The sequence below is a fragment of the Chlamydotis macqueenii genome, chromosome 12, assembly GCF_036417535.1.
Source record: "Chlamydotis macqueenii isolate bChlMac1 chromosome 12, bChlMac1.mat, whole genome shotgun sequence".
NCBI classification, from domain to species: Eukaryota; Metazoa; Chordata; class Aves; order Otidiformes; family Otididae; genus Chlamydotis; species Chlamydotis macqueenii.
Window position 1 is genome coordinate 16458866 of NC_141567.1, and position 20034 is coordinate 16478899.

General features: G+C 57.4%; 3 protein-coding genes across 3 annotated transcripts; all 3 read right to left on the bottom strand.

The window, feature by feature from the left end:
• Nucleotides 1-864: 864 nt before the first annotated feature.
• Nucleotides 865-3369, bottom strand: LOC104474323 (zona pellucida sperm-binding protein 3). Its single transcript, XM_086757343.1, has 9 exons — nucleotides 3001-3369; nucleotides 2446-2564; nucleotides 2245-2348; nucleotides 1847-2024; nucleotides 1641-1761; nucleotides 1456-1547; nucleotides 1232-1368; nucleotides 1063-1152; nucleotides 865-980 (listed from the first exon to the last, which is right to left on the bottom strand). Exons 1-9 carry the CDS (start codon nucleotides 3367-3369, stop codon nucleotides 865-867), a joined length of 1326 nt encoding a protein of 441 aa, XP_086613469.1.
• Nucleotides 3370-7289: 3920 nt separating this feature from the next.
• LOC104474978 (zona pellucida sperm-binding protein 3) lies at nucleotides 7290-10687 on the bottom strand. The gene is made up of 9 exons (XM_086757339.1): nucleotides 10295-10687; nucleotides 9324-9442; nucleotides 9142-9245; nucleotides 8721-8898; nucleotides 8504-8624; nucleotides 8039-8130; nucleotides 7731-7873; nucleotides 7490-7579; nucleotides 7290-7405 (listed from the first exon to the last, which is right to left on the bottom strand). The coding sequence occupies exons 1-9, from the start codon at nucleotides 10685-10687 to the stop codon at nucleotides 7290-7292; spliced, it is 1356 nt and encodes a 451-aa protein (XP_086613465.1).
• Nucleotides 10688-14645: 3958 nt separating this feature from the next.
• On the bottom strand, nucleotides 14646-19534 carry LOC147599293 (protein PML-like). Its single transcript, XM_086757714.1, has 4 exons — nucleotides 19430-19534; nucleotides 18304-18782; nucleotides 16757-17334; nucleotides 14646-15574 (listed from the first exon to the last, which is right to left on the bottom strand). The coding sequence occupies exons 1-4, from the start codon at nucleotides 19448-19450 to the stop codon at nucleotides 14766-14768; spliced, it is 1887 nt and encodes a 628-aa protein (XP_086613840.1). The 5' UTR covers nucleotides 19451-19534; the 3' UTR covers nucleotides 14646-14765.
• Nucleotides 19535-20034: the final 500 nt, after the last annotated feature.

Sequence of the window (20034 nt, forward strand, 5' to 3'; positions counted from 1 at the left end):
GACCGCCGCCCGCCGCCACCGCCGCTCGGCACTGACGCCCCTGCCCCGCCCACGCATGCGCTCTACAAATTTCCGCTCCGCCCGCCCAGCCAGCCGGTAAATCCCGGACCGAGGTAGCGCCCGGCTCCACCAATCCTGACCCGAGGCGGTGCCTGGCCCCGCCAATCCCGGCCCGCCTGTTGCCGCCCACCCGTCTCCGGTTGGCCCAATCCGGCCCAACCAGCGCGTTCCCGCCAGTGTCAAACCCACCCAATCCCGGCCCGCCCCTTCAATCCGGTGCCACCCCCCATCTGCGCCCCGCCCAGTCCCGGGCTGCCCTTTCAATCCGCTGCCGTCCCCCGGCTCCGCTAATCCCCGTCCGAGGTATTGCCCGCTTGGCCCAATCCGGCCCAACCAGCGCGTTCCCGCCAGTGTCAAACCCACCCAATCCCTGCCCACCCCTTCGATCCGGTGCCGTCCCCATCTCCGCCTCGTCCAATCCCGGTCCGTTCCTTCGATCCGGTACCGCCTCCCGCCTCCACCCCTCCCAATCCCTGCCCGCCGCTTCGATCCGGCCCCTCCCGTTCCCCGCAGCTCCGGTCCCGCAGCCTCCGGTCCGCGGAGTCACGGGGGTCCCAGCCCCGCTGCCGCAGCCCCGGCGGGCGCTGTTGGATCCGGGGTGGGGGGGGGCTCCGCAGCCAGGCCACTCCCGGTTCCATTCAAACCCCCGGAGCCGGGAAGCGCCGGGAGCTCCCAGCGACCTGGCGCCGCCAGAGCCGCCCGGGTGCTCCCCGCCCCGGCTGTGTCCCCGGGGTGCCGCCGCGGAGCGAGCGCCACGGACGCGGTTTGTCCTTCCCAGGCTTTTATTTATCTCTCGGACCGCGCTCAGGCCGGGGCCCGGCCGCACCTCCTGCGCCCCAGAGCGACAGCCAGCACCGCACCGGCCAGCCCCGCGCCGGCCGCCACGCAGATCAGCCATGTCCCCACGCCGGGCACCCCGCCTGCGAGACCAAAATGGGGGGGGGGGGTGTCAGTGTTTGTCACCGGGGCCGTGCCACGGGGCCGCGGCCGGCGGGGACTCACCCTGAGCTCCCTCCCGCCGCTCTCCCACGGCGCCCGGGGCCCTGGAGAGGAGCACGGGGCCGATGACCACGTCGGCTTCGGCCTCTTTCCCTGGGGAGCAAGGAACGATGAGGTGGGCTCGGCACGCAACCCCGGGGTGTTGTCCCCGCCGTCCCCGTGGGGACCTCACCGTCGGCGTCGTGGCGGCGGAAGCGGCGGCCGGGCCATCGGTCCAGGGGGTTGAGCCGACGGGAGAAGGCGGAGGAGTCACAGTTGCCGGTCTCGCAACAGCTGCAGATGTCCCGGGTGCCCTCCACGGGTGCCCAGCTGCGGGGGAGTGGGAGCATCGTCACCAGGACCCCACCGTGCCCGGGCCCATGATGCAGTCCCCATGCCACGCCGGCAGCTACTCACGTGTTTCTGGCCTTGTTGAAGGAGCAGGCCTTGTTCAGGGGGTCCGGGGCTTGGTCCGCTGGGGTCACCTTCAGGTGACAGGTGATGTAGATCTGCGGGGAAGGCAGGGGAGAGAGATGGGGACACACCGGTGGGGGGCGCCGACATGGTTTGGGGTTGGCGGAGGGGGACGCGTGAAGCCTTACCAGGTTCCTGGCGTCCCCCGCGAACCTGAACACGTCGATCCTGAAGCGCAGCATGTCCTCCCGGGGCCGGGGGGTGATGAAGGCAGAGCTGGTGTCGTCCGACCTCCCATCAACCAGGCACCTAGGGGGGCACAGGGCAGGGGGTGTCAGCATTCTGGCAGTTTCCCCCCAGCCAGTGGAGCCACCGGCGGGACCCCAGGACTCACCCGTTGAAGTCGATGATGGCATAGTGGGGTGAGGAGTCGCTGCCAGGGCTCAGGGCGGCCACGCAGCTGTCCACGAACAGCCGCAGCGGCACGTGGCTCTCGGTGGCCACCTCCGCTTGGATGTTGAGGACGTCGCCCAGTTGGAAACCAGTGAAGGGTCTCTCAGCACTCCAGTCCTCTGAAAGGTAGTGCCAGGGGTGACGAAGAGGAGGGGGGCTCCAGCTGTCTCCGAGCTCCCATGGGATGTGAGCCAAGGCTCAGCCCAAAAGCAGGAGTGCCAGTGTTTGCCATGGGGGTGGGTTGGCTTCCCCAGTGGGGTGCTGGGTCCCCAAGCTCCCCCACAGAGGGAAAATGGTGGAAAAATTCCCGTTTACAAGTCGGGATGGCTTCCCACCTACCGTTCATAAGGCGCAGGGAGAACATCAGCCTCTCCTCTGCCGACAGCATGGAGCTGAAGGGAGCCCAGGTGGGCCGGATGGCGTTGCTGCTCACGTTCTCCCTCCTGGGCAAGGACCACCGCGCATCAAGACACGGCCCCGGGCTGGTCCCTGGGGACCGGGGTGGGAAGTACTGGGGATGGGGTGGGAGGGACGCCTTACCTGGGGTAGTGGCACTCGATGGGGATGACGGCAGGGTTGCTGCGGATGATGACGGGGTTGCTGGCCGGGCTGGGGTCGTAGTTGAGGAGCGTGCGGTAGATGAGGGAGTCTGGCGTGATCTGGGTGCAAAAGCATTGAGAAACTGGCAGCGAGGCCACCCCCAACTCCCACCACCACTGAGCTGCCTATCCATCCTTTCAGAGTGGGGAAACACTGGGGGAATCCAAAGAAATGGGGAGAAATCCAGGGAAAAGGGGATGGAGAAAGAGCTTTGCTCTGTTCTTGGTGGGTTTAACTTCCTAATGGGCCAAAACACAAGAGAAATGGGTCTGATATGGGGGCTTCGCACCATCAGCATGTCTGTGGCTGAAAGGGCAAAGCAGCTTTGGGGAAAAAAAAATGCTCCAGTGTGGGGAAAATACCTGCTCCGTCTTCCCCTAGGGTGTTCCTTGACGATGCTCTGCGTCCGGCACCCAGAGCCCTCCCGGCATCACGGGGGTGCCCAGTCTGGAGCTGCTCTGGGAGGGAGGAAGGACCGCAGGGAGAAGGTCTTACCTGCACGATGCTGCCACACTCGTGGAGGCCGGCGGTGAAGATGACGGTGTTGTGGGCAGGGTTCAGCGAGGAATGCTTGCACGCCGCCGGCCCCAGCGTCAAATCAGCCGCGTTGACCAGGCGGCCGGTACCGAAGAGGTCTCTGTGCACTGTCACCACCAGCTGAGCCTCCTGGCACTGCACCGTCACCGGCTGCTGGCTGGAGATGGCTCGAGATTGGGGGTCCTCCACCCAGGACCAGGCGTGGGGGTCTGCCCGTATCCCCCGGCTCGCTGGGTCACCCCAGGAGAAACTCCAGGGTGGGTAGGCAGCCACCTCGCCTGCTGCCCAGCAGAGAAGAGCGAGGATCAAGGTGCTTTCAGGTCCCATCCCTCCTTCTTCCAGCGAACCCCGGCACAGAGAGCTGGGGCTGCTCCGTCAGCCTTTATATCCCGTGCCGGAACGGGAGCCGTCCTCCCCTGGGCTCCCGTTTGGGGACCAATGGCACCCAAAGGCCAGCCCTCGTGGGTGCGGGGAGAGGGGAGGCATGATGGAGTCATTTCCGGGGTGCCGGGACCCCTCGTTCCCGGGCTGCCCAAGGCGAGAGCAAACATCCTCGTCAGCCTCTTTGGGGAAGTTGTTTATAAAACTCAGCAGAAGCCGGAGACGGGGAGACTGGTACAAAGTGGCTTGTTTAGGTTATAAGGTGATAAGGGGCTTTTCAAGGCTGCTGAGGAGGTGACAGGAACAGGGAGAGCAGGGTCCATGATCCCAATCCGGGTGCTTCCCATCCCCTCCATGGGGAGCGTCCCTGCCTGGCGCCGCTGGACGCCCTGGGACTTTGGTTTTCCGCTCGGATGCTGATGTGCTGGGCAGGCCGGGAACCCACGTGCTCACAGCTCCAGCCCAAATAGGGTCTTTAACCATCTCCCCTCTCCTCAGCAGGGCCGGGACTGGGATGTTGGGTCACTGCTGACCCAGAAACGGCTGATGGAGCGCCCTCACCACTGACACGAGTGTGGCCGTTCTCAGCCAGGGCCGAACAACCCCCATTGCAACCTCAGCAGTGAGGTCATTAGCTGCAGAGCCGCAGCCTTTCTTTATCTCTGCTGTCCTTCCTCAGCTCTTTGGCTCGTGTTTGTTTCGTTGCCTTCAAGGAGATGGGCTCAGGGCAGAAGCAGCCGGAGGCGAGGTGCTGCACTCATAGCTCCCTTCCTCACGCCGCAGCACCCCGGTTTGGATCCCACCTCCCTCAAGCAGGACTGGGCATTGCCTGGCTCCTCACAGCTGGGGAACAGGGAAAAGCTGCTTAAAAATAAACCGTGTAGGTTTTCAAGCCTCATTATTGGAGTTTCTGTCCCCTCTTTTGAGCGTCTTTAACTCTTTTTCCCTGCCAAGGCTCTGCAAGCATCCCGTTGGCTCTGTACAAGGGATGCTCCACTTCGTACCCCAAATCCCTCTCCATTTTTTGGGATGTCCCTGGCAAGCCTTAGGGACAGCAGAAAGCCTCTGATTTGGATGTTTGAGCCGGAGCAGCTGAGCCATTTCTGGGAAAATGAAAAGAAACAGAAAGTTTTTGGGGCAGATGTCAGCTAGCCCGCTCTTAGCAGAAATCCTAGAAAAAATTACGGACCAGAATAAAACCTTCTGCCTTTCCCACTGGCTCCTTGCCCTATCCCTGCTGCTGTCAGCGGGCCCAGGACTTCGCCTTTGTGTTTAAAATTCCTTGAGACTGGCATTTGCGTAGAAATGCCAGGAATTCCAGCAGGCTGAGCCCCCTGCGTCAGGGAGATAACAGCAGCGGGCGATGCTGAATCAGTAAATAAGCAGCTGCTCCCCTCCCAGCGAAGAGCATCGCTCCTCAGCCGGGTCCTTGGCTGCAAGGACTGCAGGAGATGCCTGGTTTCACCCCCACCGCATCCCAGAGAGCCGCAGCTCAGGGGCCAGCTCCGGGGTTCGGCTGGGGGTCTCTGGGTACCAGGGCTTGATCCCAGCAGGAGAATCCATCCCTCCCATGGGTCCCCTGGTGCTTACAGAGCTCTGATGAGCAAAGGTGATTCCCAGGTGGAGAAACTCACCCAGACTCAGGGCAGAGCGGGGTGTTTCTCTAAGAAAAAGGGGATTTCTGCTCCCAGATTAGCCCTTGCCAGGATGAGCTGCCCCATCTTTATTTTAAGCACAGTGCTGGCCATGGACCAGTGCAGTTGGGAAAGAGTGTGAGCTCCTTTTTTTTTTGGAGCAGGCAGAGACCAGAAAGTCCCAGGGCACCAAACAAGCACAAACTCAGTGGTTTTCCCCACCATAAAGGAGACTTTAAAGCACATCTCCTTTTTCCTTAAAACAAAGTTTTAAGTAAAAAAATTCTCATCTCACAGTGAGGTCAGTGCTGCTGTTGAGCATCACCGGAGCTGGGGAGGCTGCCCAGGAAGGGGCAAGAGCTGCTGGAGGGGGATGGCTGCTCTGGGAAGCCAGAGAGCCTTCCTCCATCCCCAGTTTCCTCATAGACCAGATTTGGCCAACACTTGTCTTCCTTCCTAGTGTTTTGGTTGAACGGCTGCAGGGCAGTTGCGCAGAGTAGCACAGAGAAGGGTTTTCATATAAAACTCTCCTCTGTGCATCTCAGCAAACCAGAGAGCACATGTGCCAAGGAATGGTTGGGGCATTGAACATCTGGAGAAGGTGCTGATCGAGAAGGAATCAGTTATGTGAAGATTTAACACATCAGCAGCCACAGCTTTTGGTCTGGGAGGTTCAGGTGAGGAAATATTTCTTCTCCAGGAGGGTTGTGCAGCCCTGGGCTGGGCACGCAGACATCGCAAGCACAGCCAACACAGGGCTGGTACATCTGGTGTTGGTCTGGAGGCCTCCCAAGATCCCTTCTTCCACCCATGTTACCATGCCCTCCCTCCTCCTTTCCCTCCTGCCCCAAAAGCTGACAGCTTGCAGTTCTCGGGATGGTGAAGATTGCTCCCAGCTATTCCCCCTAAAAGCCTCTGCCTCCCACCTTGCTGCAAGACAAGGCCCAAACCCCTCCAACAATGGTCAGATTATATGGTGAGGATGACAAAGGAAGCCATACTGACAGCCACAACCCACAGTCAGTGCAGCTCCCTGATCCACCCCAGAACTGATCTTTTAATTTTGAGGGAGGGCTAATTTGAACAGCAAAGGGAGAGGATGGGACTAGGCCTTAGGTGACCCAGTCTCAACTCCACCTCCCTGCCTCATGCCAGAGATTTCACTGAAAGGTGACATCAATCAAAGGGTGCTGGATGACACCTAGAGACATGCCAGGTTGCACAAGACACCACTTTCCTCCATCCTTCACAACCAAGAGAGCTGCCCAGGTAGGACAAGCCTTCCTGCCCAGCCATCTCAGGAGGTGGCCATGCTGCCAGCAAGCCCCAGCTCCTCACACATCTCCTGTTTCCCTGGATCCAGCATCCGAAGATGTTCGGTTCCCACTGCTGCCTGAAGGGGGAACCTACCCCAGCTTCTGGGGAGCAACAGGTCCCAGGTTTGGGGCAGGAACAGCTTGCCATTATGCTGCTTTGCTGAGCAGAAGAGCCCAAATTTCACAGCAATGGAAGGTGGGGGGGGGGGGGGAAAGCAAGTGTGACTCAAGCATGTCAGAAAGCCCCTTTCTGGAGGGAAGCGGGTGTAGAAATTCCAGTCCCTGCCCCAAGGACTGTTTATACATTTCGTCAAGGCTTGTTACATATAACTATGTGTAAACAGTCCTTGGGGCAGGGACTGGAATTCCTGCCTCCGTCTGTCCCAGGAAAAGCCCAACCCACCGACCCTTGAATCATGCTCCCTTCCTCATCCAGCAAAGCTCGATTTCTCTCCCAGAGACAGCTTCAGGCAGGAGGAAAGCAGTTCAAGTTTTATTAAACCCCCAACTCTCCTCGGCTTATTGAGTAAAGAGTTACCAGTGCAGAGCAGACCCAAGTAGCTCCACAGAAAGGTCAAGTGTTTTGAGGCCAAACACAACCCCATGCTTCTAGAGACAAGGACACAGAACATCTAGGTAGTGATTTATTATTTTTTCCCCACATCATTTCCCAGCTAGGTGCTCTGGGAGAAGTTCATGGAGGTTTAAGGCTGTACAAAGCTCTGCTGAGGACAGGGCTTGAGGAGAACAAGATACTTGGGTTGGGTTTAGGGAGGCAAAGAAACACAGTTAACATTAATACGCAGATTCAATTAGCTCAGTCTCCAGGAAGACTCCTCCACTCCCCCCACCAAGCCTCTCTCAGTCCTCCCATTTACTTTGTATTGAACAGGTTGTAAAAGTTGAAACCAGTGACTCAGACAGGGTTGCTGGGTTTCCAGCAGACAGTCAGAGCTCCTAGAACAGCAAGGATCAGGATGACCAAACCAGCAACTGCGGCCAGCCCCAATACCATCCACAAGTGACCTGCGTCTAGGAAGAAGCAAGGAGGTGGTTATGGCCAGAGCCAGAACCTGCCACGCAAGCCACCCTCCTCCTTCCCTGGGTTGGCCCTACCTCTTGAAGGAATCCTCTTAACTGGGTGATCCTGCCAGCTGTGGATGAAGAGAGGTCCAACCACAACATCTGCTTCTTTCACCAAGGGATCTGAAAGGGAGGACCTTTGAGCACTCAAACTCATTTGAACATCTAGCTCTCCCAAGTCTTGGATCAGCACTAAGGAACCAACACGTAGTGAGGCAGCTCTGAGGAAGTTACCATGATGGTGACAAAGACCAAGAGGCACACTGAGACCTACCAAGCTGGGAGGGCAATTCTCTTCGGGCACGTCCTCCTTGCCATCGGAAGGGAGCATGGAGCCTCCTGGAGTACCTGGCCAAGCCACAGCTCCTCATTTCACAGCAGGAGCAGATGTCCCGGGTGCCTTCCACAGGAGCCCACCTAGAAGAGAGCCTGGTGACCAGCCTGCCCTACAGTAGAAATCCTTCACATGCTTTGGGGTCTCCTAGGAGAGACCAAAACCCTCCCATCCAGGTGGCCACCCCCACCTTCCTGGAAGGTGACAGACCAGACAAGAAGCCCAAGCTCACTGTTCCAGCTACTCACAGGTTGCTGGCTTTGTCAAAGGAGCAGGCCTTGTTTAGAGGGTCTGGAGCTTGGTCAGCCAGGGAGACTTTCAGGTGGCAGGTGATGTAAATCTGCAGAGGCCAGGCAGGGCAGAGAGGTTAGGATGTCTTTTGCCTTTATGGCTTTCCCATGCACCACAAAGTTAATCTCCAATGGGACCACCACCTCCCCAGGGCAACTGAAGCCCCTCTGCTTCCTCCAAGCCACTTAACAGTTCAGTTACTGAAGCCCATCAGGAGGGCTTATCTTGACCAGTATCAGAACTGGTCTCCAAGTAAGATCCTTGGCTCAGAGGGCCACAAGCCAGAAGGTGACCTCATTCATATATTGCTATGAGGGAGCTGCCTTGGGAATGTAACTCTGGACAAAGCCACATTAACTTTAACAGAGTGAGGCTACAGCCCCATCTAGACAAGGGTCTTCACTCATGTAGAAAGGATTTACCAGATTGCTGGAGTCTCCTGCAAACTTGAATGCATCTACTGCAAACTGAAGCACATCCTGCCTGGGTCTTGGGGATATAAAAGTTGAGGTGGCATCATCCAATTGCCCATCCACCAGGCACCTAGGCATAAAAGTGAGGGCCAGCAGGGTTCCATTGTCAGAACTACCCATAACCTGCAGAAAGGCATCTCTAAATAAGGGCACAGCCAGCTCTTACCCACTGAAGTCAATGAAAGCATACTGGGGAGAAGAGCTGCTGTCTGGGGTCAGGGTGGCCACACAGCTGTCCACAAAGAGCCTCAGAGGTGCATGGTTCTCTGTGTTGACACCAGCTTGGAAGTGGAGGACCTCTCCCAGTTGAAATACGGTGGAGACTCTCTCAGCGCTCCAGTCATCTGGAAGGAGAGGTCACCAGGCACTCATGAATGGGAAACCAGCTTCTGCTTCACTGCTTCCACCCAAGGAAACCCCAACAAACACAAGTCCCTGGGTACTCACCAAAACTGTACCAAACCCCAGCTGCTCCAGGAGCACCGGGGTGATGTCAGCATCAGCTGTGTCATCTAGTGGAAGCATGGCCACCTCAGAGGCCAGCCCAGGGTGCTCTGCACAAGAGGAGACCCTCACCCAAAACCTACCATTCATGAGGCGCAGGGAGAAGGGCAGCTTATCCTCAGAGGACAGGGTGGAGCGGAAGGGTGCCCATGTGGGCTTGACTCCATTGCTGCTCACGTTATCCCTCCTGGGAAGAGATGCCCATGGTTAAATGCTCCGTGGCAGCAGAAGGGCTTGTGCTTGGTACTCAACTGCATTGGCTCACCTTGGGTAGTGACACTCGATAGAAACCACAGCAGGGCTGGTGCGAATGATGACAGGGTTGCCAGCAGGAACTGGCTTGTAATTTAAGCTCATGCTGTAGACAAGAGCATCAGGGGTCACCTGGGGAGAAGGCAAGACATTATCCAGTCATGAAGAGCCCTGTCCCTTGGCCATACACACAGAGCAGCACATTTAAGCCTGGAGACTCAGCGCCAAGATGTTTCTTCTTGTCATCAGCCAGCATGATTTGTTCCGGAGGCAGGGGAGCAGCACTCATCCTGCTGCAGGGATGCTATGGGCCAGAAAGCTGCTCCAGCCTATCCCAGAAAAGCCTCTGGTCAGCAGCAGAGCTGGATGCAGAGGTGCTCAAACTGATTCTTATTTTTCCTTCTACTTTCCATGCCCCACAACAACAGAGAGGTCTGTCCCCCAGGATATCAGAGGGCAACTTCTGTTCAGAGGGATTTAATGAATATATCTGCTGGCTGGAGCATGGTGGGGCACCTTCTCGCCCTCACAGCCCCAAGCCTCTCCCAGGGGAAAAAGACCACTTCAAACTTAAGTTTTCTGCCACACTCAAGCAGCACCCAGGTTTCTCCTGGGGCAGGCATCAGCTGCTGGCTTGCTGCGTGGCTGCCAGCACCAGGTCATCTGTGCTCCACCCTGGAGGTGGCAGCAGCAGCATAAGTAATCCTGGAAGATGTAGACATCTCTGTTCATCAGGAAGAAAACCCTGAGTTTCTCTGCTTCTTGTATGTCCTTCCTGTCTCACACAACCCCACAGCTGGTCCCTGGACTGCACAGCACAGCTTCTGCTGCCCTGGAAAAGCAGACCAAGATGTTCAGCCCATAGGAAAGGCTTTGGAGCATCTCCCCCAGCCCAACAACACCACAGGCCTCAACCAGCCTCCGCACCCAAGGCACTGGGGCGCAAGCCAAGAGGCAGACCCCCACCCTGGGCTCCCACCTTACCTGCAGGGTGCTGCCACACTCATGCAGCCCAGCCACAAAGGTCACTGTGCTCTCAGCAGCGCTCTGGGCCACGGGCAAGCAGGCTGCCGAACCCAGGGTCAGCTCCGCAGCCTTGACCAGGCGCCCCGTGCCAAAGAGGTCCCTGTGCACCGTGACCACCACCTGCGCCTCCTGGCACTGCACGGCCACGGGGTGCAGCGGGGCTGCAGCCTGGAGCTGAGAAACATCCACCCATGCCCAGGGAGAGAGCTGGGAGAAGGCAGGCACACGGGGATCCCCTCCGTACCTCCATAGCTCTGCCTCCCCTCTAAGGAAGCCCCATGGGTTGTAAGAAACCACCTCCCCAAAAACCCAGCAGAGAAGAGCAAACCCCAGGCTGCTTCCAGGCCTCATCTTGCCTACCAGGGTCCAGCACAAGGAGCAACTGCTGCCCAGGGACCTTTTATAGCCCACACCTCCCACAGCCGCTCCCACCCCAGGTGATGCTCAGCACACCTCCCATAAGGGCAACTGGCAACAGCTGAGAGCACCAGGTTCCCTGGGGAACCCATCCTGGTGGGCTCTGATGAGGTGCTGGGCTGGGTCCCTTGCCCACAGGAGAGATGTTGAGTTTGCTGTGCAGCCAACTGTAGTTTCCGCCCCGCCCCGGTTGGTAACAACCAGCTCTATGAGCTCGAAAGAGACACGTCCCACCTCCAAACCCTGTGTCTCACCTCCAGATCATGGGGCCCTTCTGCAGCAGGGTCACTGGGGGAGGGTGTCAGGAGTGACACTTTCCCAAGGCAAACCCACTTTTCAGGTGCCCAGACTTGTCTCTGTCCCCAGCTCCATCAAGGTGGTGACAATCCTTATGGAGCTGCTCATGTTCAGGGCAATTGGGCATTTCCAGGAGGTGAGGGACTCGTGGCTGGCTCTTCTCTACCGAGCAAAAGTTGATTTTTTGGATGAAGAAGAAGAAATTTAAACTTGAATTACGTGGAAGAATAAAAGGAAAAAAAGGGATCGTGGAGGAGATCCCCATCAGTTGCCCTGAAAGGCATCCCTACTCCTGCAGGACCAGAATCCACGTAGTGCACCAGTGCTGCCACCCGTGTTTCCTTGGGTTTCCCAGAATTGGAGTAAAAGAGAGGAAAATACTTGTGCACACGTGGCTGTTTAACTGCTTCCTGAACAGACCTGTCCCCTGGAGCCACTTGCTTTCCGGGCAGGACTGGCGTTGAAATGAGTGCTAGTAAAACAGTGAACAAAATAATCCTTATCGGGAGTAATATCAGAGCTATTAGATCTTAGAAATCATAATTATTTCTAAGAATTATTAGACCATGGGGACACCCCATGGTGTCTGGGCAGTCCATCCCTTCCTAGGATGATGCAGGAACAGGTTTTCCCCTCTGTGGTCCCCAGAGGAAGGGATCTGGGCAGGCTGACCCAGCTGGATCACCCTGCAAGCCCCCTCATGCCTGGTTAAAGGCTCTAAACCAGGAGGAAACGCGGTTTGTGCACTGAAGAGTGACACATTGGGGAGGAGCATGGCTCTGGGCAGGAGCCCTTGTATGGGGTTTTAGGACAGCGCAAGGGTGTTTGCTTTGCCCCTGCCTCTGGGTGAACATCGGTGTGCTCATTGCTTTGCTCGCACATGCGGGTGAGGACCCAGGCAATTTGCCCACGAGTTTCAGGCAATAGTTGCGGCCAAGTCAGGCTGATCCAAGCTGGAGAGCTGCCAGCGGGCAGGACAGCTCTGCACCACCTGAAGGGAAACGACCTGGGTTGTTCCCTTGGGGAGCAGGCTGACAGGCTTTCTTGGCACCTCCCTGAGCAAACAGGACCTCTCGGTGCCCTCTTGTTTGTCGTCAAGCCAATGTCTGTTGGCACGTCTCACGTACATGAGTCACCCCATGCGCTCACCTCAGCTGCGTCATGGGCTGAAGGGGCCATCACGCTGCAAAGCGCCCATCACCGCAGCACCTTTGCACATCTGCCTTTTTTTTTTTGAGCAGGTCGGTATTGCAAGAACGGGGAACAAAAGGAAATAATTTGCAATGCACAACAAATTAGGAAAATTATTTATTTCTTCTGCATCGGTAGGCAAGTGCAGGAGTCAAAGAACAATGAGGTGCATCCCCTGATCCAGCAATTCTCTGGCTGTCTTGGAGTTTGGAAAGCAGGGGGAGAGGTAGGAAAACCATGCTCCTGTGTGCCCACTTGGGAGGTTTGTATCCCAGGCTATAGGGGTTGGGTCCTGCTGACCAAAGGAAGATTTTCAGTTCTTCCCACAGCCGTGTCCCGCACAGCAGCTCATGGGAACAGAGCAGCTCTGTCCAACTTCCTTCCTAGCAATGACCACCATCCTTCATCCTTCCAAACCAGTTTCTCCACCTGCTGTTTCTCCAGCTGGCTTCAGCTCCCAGTTACCCTCCCCAAACCCCAGACCAGAAATGGTTTGAAAGATTTCTCCCAAGAGCTGGCTTGATACATCCAGGGGGGGAAACAAAGGCACAGCGTGGATAAGGGGCAGCAGATCAGAGCCAGGACATCTCCTAGCTAAGCTCTTCACCTTAGCACAAGTTCAGACAAGAGACTGTGACACCCTAGAGACCCAGACTCATCACCCCAGGCAGGAGTAGGCAGAAAATACTGAAGGCAAAACTACTGAGGTGAGCCAGGATTTGGCTCCAGGACTCATTCCCTGTGGGTGAGACGGGCATGAGTATGGGAGAAGCACCAGCATCTTCTAACACTTTTCCTCACTCTTTAGAGCTCTTGGGAAATTGCTGCCTGCTGGGATCTTCTGGCCACCCATGGTGGGCCTGTGGACAGTGTTGAGGTGGCACAGCAGATTCCTCACACTGATCTCGTAGACACTATTTTTGGCTACAAAGCTAGACAAATATTTCACTGACTGAATCAGGATTTGGAATATTTTTTTTTCTCCATCTACCACCGTCATCTGAATGCTTCCATTTTCTAGAGAAGAGAAAGAGGAAGGGAAAGAGGATTGGAAAAGAAGGAAAGGCAGAATTAGTCCCTTATTCAGTAGGAAAATAAAACATTGATTGAGTTGCTCAGCCTCTGGCAGTCTTCACCATCAATAGCAGCTAGGGGACTGATCCATCATGTCACCTATCTTCACCATTCAGTCACACCCTCAGCTTCCAGCATCTCCTACGTCCTTCAGGAGCATCCTTCCAATCAACACTCCTGCAGTGGGACTGTTCCTCCCACCAGGAACGTGAGGGCTTTTACAGCTTTTTGAAGGTGGACTAAGGAGAGGGGCTTGAAAAGTAAAATGTGTCTCGCCCAAGAGAGACTGGCCCACGGGAAGGAGAAGCAGGGGAGCCCCGTTAGTCTTTGCTGGTGCTGTTTTTCCTAGGCCAAGGCAGGCAGGTCTGATGCTAGACAAGTCCTTCACGCACTATGGGACTGGAAACCAGAAGAGAGCTTGCCTTCAGCATTGTTGAAGGTCACTCCTGCTCTGCTCTTCTTGTGGGAAGGGTGTTTGGGGGCCCCAAATCCATCACAACCAGTTGCAGCATCTCTCCCCAGATGTGTGGAGTCCAGGGCAGGGTGCAGGCAGGAAACAACTTGCAAGCCACCATGCCTACGGGAGCTCCTAACAGTGCAGGCAGTGGCACGTCTCATGCTGAGATATTTGCACCTCAGCCAAGCAAGGTGTCTTCAAGGGACAAAGTCTGCCCTGGCTCTGCAGTCCTGTGCCCAGCCAGCTTGGCAGATCTCCTCTTTCAAAAGAGAACTTAGAAAGCAGCAACCAAATGGCAGAGCTTGAGCAACCTTGCAAGGGCTGAGGGTAGCCCCAAATTCCTGATGGGTAACCGACGGGACAAAAATCCCACAGCAATGCAAGCTCCCATCACTTGACGGGAGTTTATGTGGCTGGAGCTGGGGTGGCTTCTGAAAGAAGAAAAACACAGCGAGCAGAGAGGAGAGGAAGCAACGCTGGCGATGTCTGAGAGCAGCAAGAAAAGACCCTGCAGAAGGTGCAGGTGGCTCTGGGGCCACCTGCTTGGAGGGTCACCCCCTGGAGATGCTACTAAGGCTGAAATCCAGCAGTGAGCTTCCAAGCCGGGCAGGAGAGGGGTCCGTTCTGCCTGGCCACCCACCAGCTCATTCACCAATCCTTGCAATAAAGCCTTTCCTCCAGCTCTCCCATACAGGTTCACTGCCCTCCCACCCATCCCAGATCCATAAGCCAGGAGGTTACATGTGCTGGGAAGGAAAGAAAAAAGAAAATTAGTAGCATCATCCTGTTCCCGAGCAAGTTATGGCCATGCAGTGGTGAGGGCCCGTTTCAGGGGGAGATGCTGCCTTCCCAAAGCCAAAGACCAATGCACCGTTCATCCCAGGAGGATTTATTGGCACAGCAAGGCGAGATGGAGAGCCTGGTCTCCATAAGGACCTCTAAAGGGTTTTCCAGGCAGCTGCAGTCCATGCAAACGTTCTGGTTTGCAGACCCTCACTTCTTCCTTTGCTTCTGAAATCTGCTGCTGGACTTCCCACCATGCTTGCCTCTGGTGGGGTGCCTTGATTTGGGGCATTCCCCCTCGAAGGCTGGGCTGTGGGGCTCCGAACGTGCTGGGCTGGCAGGGGCGGTGTCAGGAAGCGTTCTGCTGGGGGAAGGGGCTGTGGCAGCTGCTGGGACCAGCGATTCATACCTCTGCGAGGTGCTGGGAGGGAGTAACTCCAGCAGGTCGGAGGGCAGCGACGGCCAGTCCATGTCTGCGGGAGGTGGATTCCATGGGTTGGCCACGGGCTGCAGCGAGGGTCCCACAGCAGAGGCGATGGTGGCCAGGGAGCGGGACATGGCCTGGATCTCCCGGGTCACAGACACCAGCTGCCTGTTTGCCTTCTGCTGAGCTTGCAGGAGGCGATTGCCGATCTTCTGGAGCCTGCCTGCCTGCTGCACGTTGGACCTGGCCCAGCCACCCAAATCTTTCTGCAGGAAGGCCAGAGAGCCCTGGATGCGCCTGGGAAGAGGCACAGTGTCCCCACGGACTGACCTCGAATCTTCCTCTGCTTCTTCATCCCTCTGCATCTGAAGGCCTGGTGGTGTGGGTTGGGTAGGGGACATAATCCTTCCCTGGTCTGGACACACATGTCTTCTGCTGCTGGAGGGGTCTGACATGGGTGCACAGGGCTGGCGGTGGGCAGGCAGCCCCGTGGGGACACCTCCATGCGGTTGGCTATGCTCCCCGAGAGGCTCGAGGTCGAGGATCAGGGTGGTCTCGTCTTCAGATGGGGACTCGTGCTGGGGAGTGGAGGTACCTGTAGCATGGAGAGGGGATGAAAGGAGCAGGAGGGGAGAATCAGGACTCAGAGGGTTTTCCCAGCCTGCTCCCGTGGGGAGGAGAGGGGAGACGGAGGGTTGATGCCTACCATGTGATGGAGATGCAAGGAGTGTGGTGGGAGACAGCTTTTGTCCCTACGAAACCCCAAGCTCTATCCAGGACGTCACCCCTGGGTTCTTATGTGGACCATCCATAGCCCATGAGCTCACCCCAGGGGAGCTCAATGGTGGACACCCACAGAGGACCAAGGAGGACACTGGCCATTGCCCTGTCTGGAGACAGCAGCAGGGGGATGGAGCAGAAGACTCTGCAAAGTCTCTTCCTGCCACTGCTTTTTCCCCCCTTCATTTTCTGGAAGGATGCTACCACCTTCTGACCAAATCTGGATCCTCAGCACACCATCCTTGCACACACCACAGCTGCCAAGGCCTTCATCATTCCCAAACCACCGCTGCCGAAGAGCTGGGGGAAGATGTGGGAAAAGCCAGCAGCAGTTGTGGACCTCTTGCTGTCCCTGTCGGGAAGTGCTCCCGGGGAACATTTTGCCTTCCTGGTTGGATACGCCATCCCAAGGCAGTAAGCAACAACCCACCAGGAGAATTGCCCCAGATGGTTGTGGGCAAAGGCTGAGCAAAGACAAAGTGGCTGGAGAACTGAGGAGCAGATCAGTGGTCAGTGGGTGGCAGGACACTAAGGCCTGAAGGATGGTTATGACCCTTGAAGGACCTTCACATGCCACCAGCACAAACATTTCTCACCTACTTCCTCCCTGCCAACACCCACCTCTGCAAGCCCCTGCTCCACGCACCCCATCTCCAGGTGCCACTTACCTCCCTTGTCCTTCAGCCTGCGGCACGGCTCCATCCCAAGTGATTCACCACGTCCCCTCTCAGTACAACTGTGTTTGGGGGACTGCTGCACCCCGCAAGGGCAAGAGACAAGCACTGCTATGGAAGTGATGGACGCAACAACTGCATCCCATCCTTGGGGAGGTGGGACCGTGCCCACCACATGAGCAGAGGCTGGGGGCACAGGTCCATCAAGTCACCATCAAGGAGACTTGAAACCCACGGAGAATATGGTCTAACCAGGGATTATAACTGTCAACTCTGTTTTCAGTCCCCTCTTTCCCAGTCCACCTGGCAAAGTGCCTCCTCACCTGGGTGCCCCATGACGTGCTCCACCAGTGCCTGCAGCCTGGCTCTGCACTCCGTGAAGTCCCTGGGCTGTGCTTGGTCCCCGGCTGCCACCGGCTGCAGCCGCTGCAGCTCCTCTAGCGAGCTCTTGATGAAGGGCTGCATGTCCATCACCTCCTGCTCCGTGGCATAGAGGCTCATCTTCTCCACCAGCCGCTCACCCGCCTCCATCCGCCGCAGCACCCCCTCCATGTGCTGCAGCTCCCCCACCAGCTCTCGCCGGCCCTGCTCCTGCTGGGCCTCCACCAACCCCAGCAGTTCCTCTTCCTCGTGCCGCACCAGCTGCACCAGCTGCTCCACGCACTGCCGGATCAGCTCCCGCATCTCCTGCTGTGCCCGCTCCAGCTGGGCCGCCTCGTCCTGCAGCGCCGCGTAGGTGGCCTCGAAGCTGCTTCGCTTCTGCTTCAGCTCCCGGCTCATGGTGCCCAGCTCCTCCTGCCTGCGCTGGGTCTCGCTGCGGATGTCACAGAAGGTGGCGTGCTGGCTGTCCAGCAGCGCGCAGATACAGCACATGGGCTTGCAGCACGTCTTGCAGTAGATGCTAAGAGACCAAGCACAAGCAGCATAGCAATTTAGACCATGTCCTTTGCAATTCATTCATCAAATTGCAAATTCATTCATAGAATTTAAGTTACCACCAAGTTGGGGCCAGGCATTTGGTTTTATACTCTCCCAATTGCAAAAAAAATGTCTTGGTTCATTATCTCCACGGGGTTTCTGCTCCTCTGCTGGGCTGGCTAAACTCACTGTGGTGATTGTGGAAGCGTTGTGGTAGACATTCACTACAAGGGCAGTGAAGTAATGAGCTCTCTGCTCTTCCATGAGCACTTACTGGGATTATGTATAAAAATATAAGAGCAAAAAGTAGCTTCTTAAGATGCCTAAGGCAAGAATGTAAGAAACAGGGAGTGGAGATCATCATCCAACCCTCATGTAAGTCCTGGTAGCCTTGGCAAGTGGTGGGCTAGTGCCATGCTGAGGCAGGGGTTGCATCTGGGCCATCGTGGCTAGCATCAGTGCTGGCCTCCACGGATGCTCCAGCCCCTTCCCCTCTCGCTTGGGGAAGGGATTTAAATGCCTTGAGGGCATTTAAGCCTTGTCCTGCCTAGTACCCATGCTGTTCCCCAAATCCTCTCCAAGCTGATCCAGCACCCTCGGCCAAACACACCCTTCTCTGTTGTCCATTGTGGCAGCTGAAGCAACAGGCTGCCTTCTTGCTGAGCTCCATCAACCTCACCCTCCTTGCCCTAGCAAGGAGCACCTACATACTCCTTCCTTGGTCTGCCTTGTCCCCACTCTTCCATCATCAGCTCAAACCCAGCTTCATCCAAACCCTCCCTTCACACCCTAGAGCCCTCTGGTTGCTACTTCTCATCTGTCTTCTCCATGACATGGTGGCAATCAGGGCAGCAGAGGGACAGGAACACTCTGCCCAGTCCCATCATGGACTAGCCCAAAGAGATTTGTGACAAGAAACCACCTAGATGGGAACAGATCTTCTTAGACTTACCTGGCAGTCTCGCTCTTGTGGGTTGGGTTGGAGCAGGACAAATTACTAGTCCTCATGATGCCCTTGAGGACGTCCTTAGCAGACCTTGTCCTGATGTCCATCACCCTCTTGGCTTCGTGGTTCTCACTCTTCAGGTAACGCTGGTGGGCCTCGAAGCACTCAGTGCAGAGGAACTCCTCGCACTTGGAGCACCAGAACTCACCAGCTTTCTTGCAGTTGTCGCAGAACAAGTCAACTCCATCAATAATCTTCTTGTAGACCTTGAGCCTGGCCTGGAGGTTGGTGAAGAGCAGGTTGTCCATGTCGGGGATACCGCTGGCCTGCGGGATGGCCATCCGGCACACAGGGCACTGCCCGATGGGCTTGTTCTTCCTCAGGCAATTGAGGCAGAAGGTGTGGAGGCAGGTGAGGAGCTTGAGGTTGGGTGATTCCTGGCGGCAGCCCTCGCAAAGGATGAACTGGAAGTCATCTTCTGGGAGCTTGGGGAGGTAGGGAGACGGAAAGAGGAATGAGCACTGAGGTGCATTTTTAAGAGCTTCTGAAACATCTTGGGGTGGGGAGGTGACCCGCAAACCCTACTTGGAGCAACCAGTGAGCAACCTCTTCCCACCAGGGATGCCCAGGTGCTGTAATCAGCCTGGAGATGGCCCTGCACCGTGGTCAGGTTGGACAGATGGGGCTCAGAGCGTCCTCTCCCTCTAGCAAAGGGGAAACGGGACAGTTCCCCCAGCTACGGGGCTGGGGGTGCTGCAGAGGGGCAGCGCAGAGGATGGGCCGTGGAGGAAGCACCTGAAGCCCCCTGGATGACACCGCGGCAGGGGGCGGGGGGGGGCGTGTGTGTCCCAGCTCAGCCCATCCCTCCGGCCTCCTGCCTCCCTCCCTCCATCTGCGCTTTCGAAGGGCTGCGTTGGGGACCACCCTCACCTCCCTGCCACCCACCAAACTGGGGAGGGGGGCGGACACACCCCCACACACCCCGAAACTCTTCTCACCATCGTTCCCCCACCCTCAGGCCACGGCTTGGGGCTGGGAACTCCCCGCTGCCTCCCCCCTCCCCCAGCCCCCCGCCCGGCCGGACCCCACCGCCCGCACCCCTCGGCATCCCCCCCCCCCCCCCAGAGCTCACCCGGGGGCCGCAGCCGGCCATGGCTGGGGGGGGCGGGCGGGACCGGGAGCACCCCGCCAACGCACAGCCCCGCACTTTCGGTTTCTTCTGCCCCGCAGATAACTCCTCCTCCGGGGGGAGGAGTTGCCCACAGCTCGCTCCGGTCACCCCACCCCCGAAAAAAGAGCCAGCTCAGCCCCACCCTACGAGCGGGGCACCATCACGAGTGAGTGACTCCCAGGAGCACTTGGGGTTCGCCCAGCCCGGCATCCCCAAAGGGAGAGGGCACGGTGTGGGCACTGCTGTCACCTCCCCTCGGGGCTTTTTGATGCCTGCAGGATCACCCCCCCCCGCCAAATTTGGCTCCTAGTTAGCAGAGGACTCGGCCCGAGCGCACCCACGGAACGTTTCCATTCAAAACATTTCGATTTTGGAAACGTCTCAGTGTTGTGTCCCCACCGCCAAGCAGCCCCTTGCATGGACAGGCCAGGCCAGTAAGACCGGGCAGGCTCATCCCACTGGTCCAGCAAAACATCTCCTGGGGACCGGTAAAGCCTCCTGCAGCTCCCGGATATTTTAACCCCCGGGGTGCTGGGTGCTGTGGGGGAGCTGAGCATCCCTGGAGA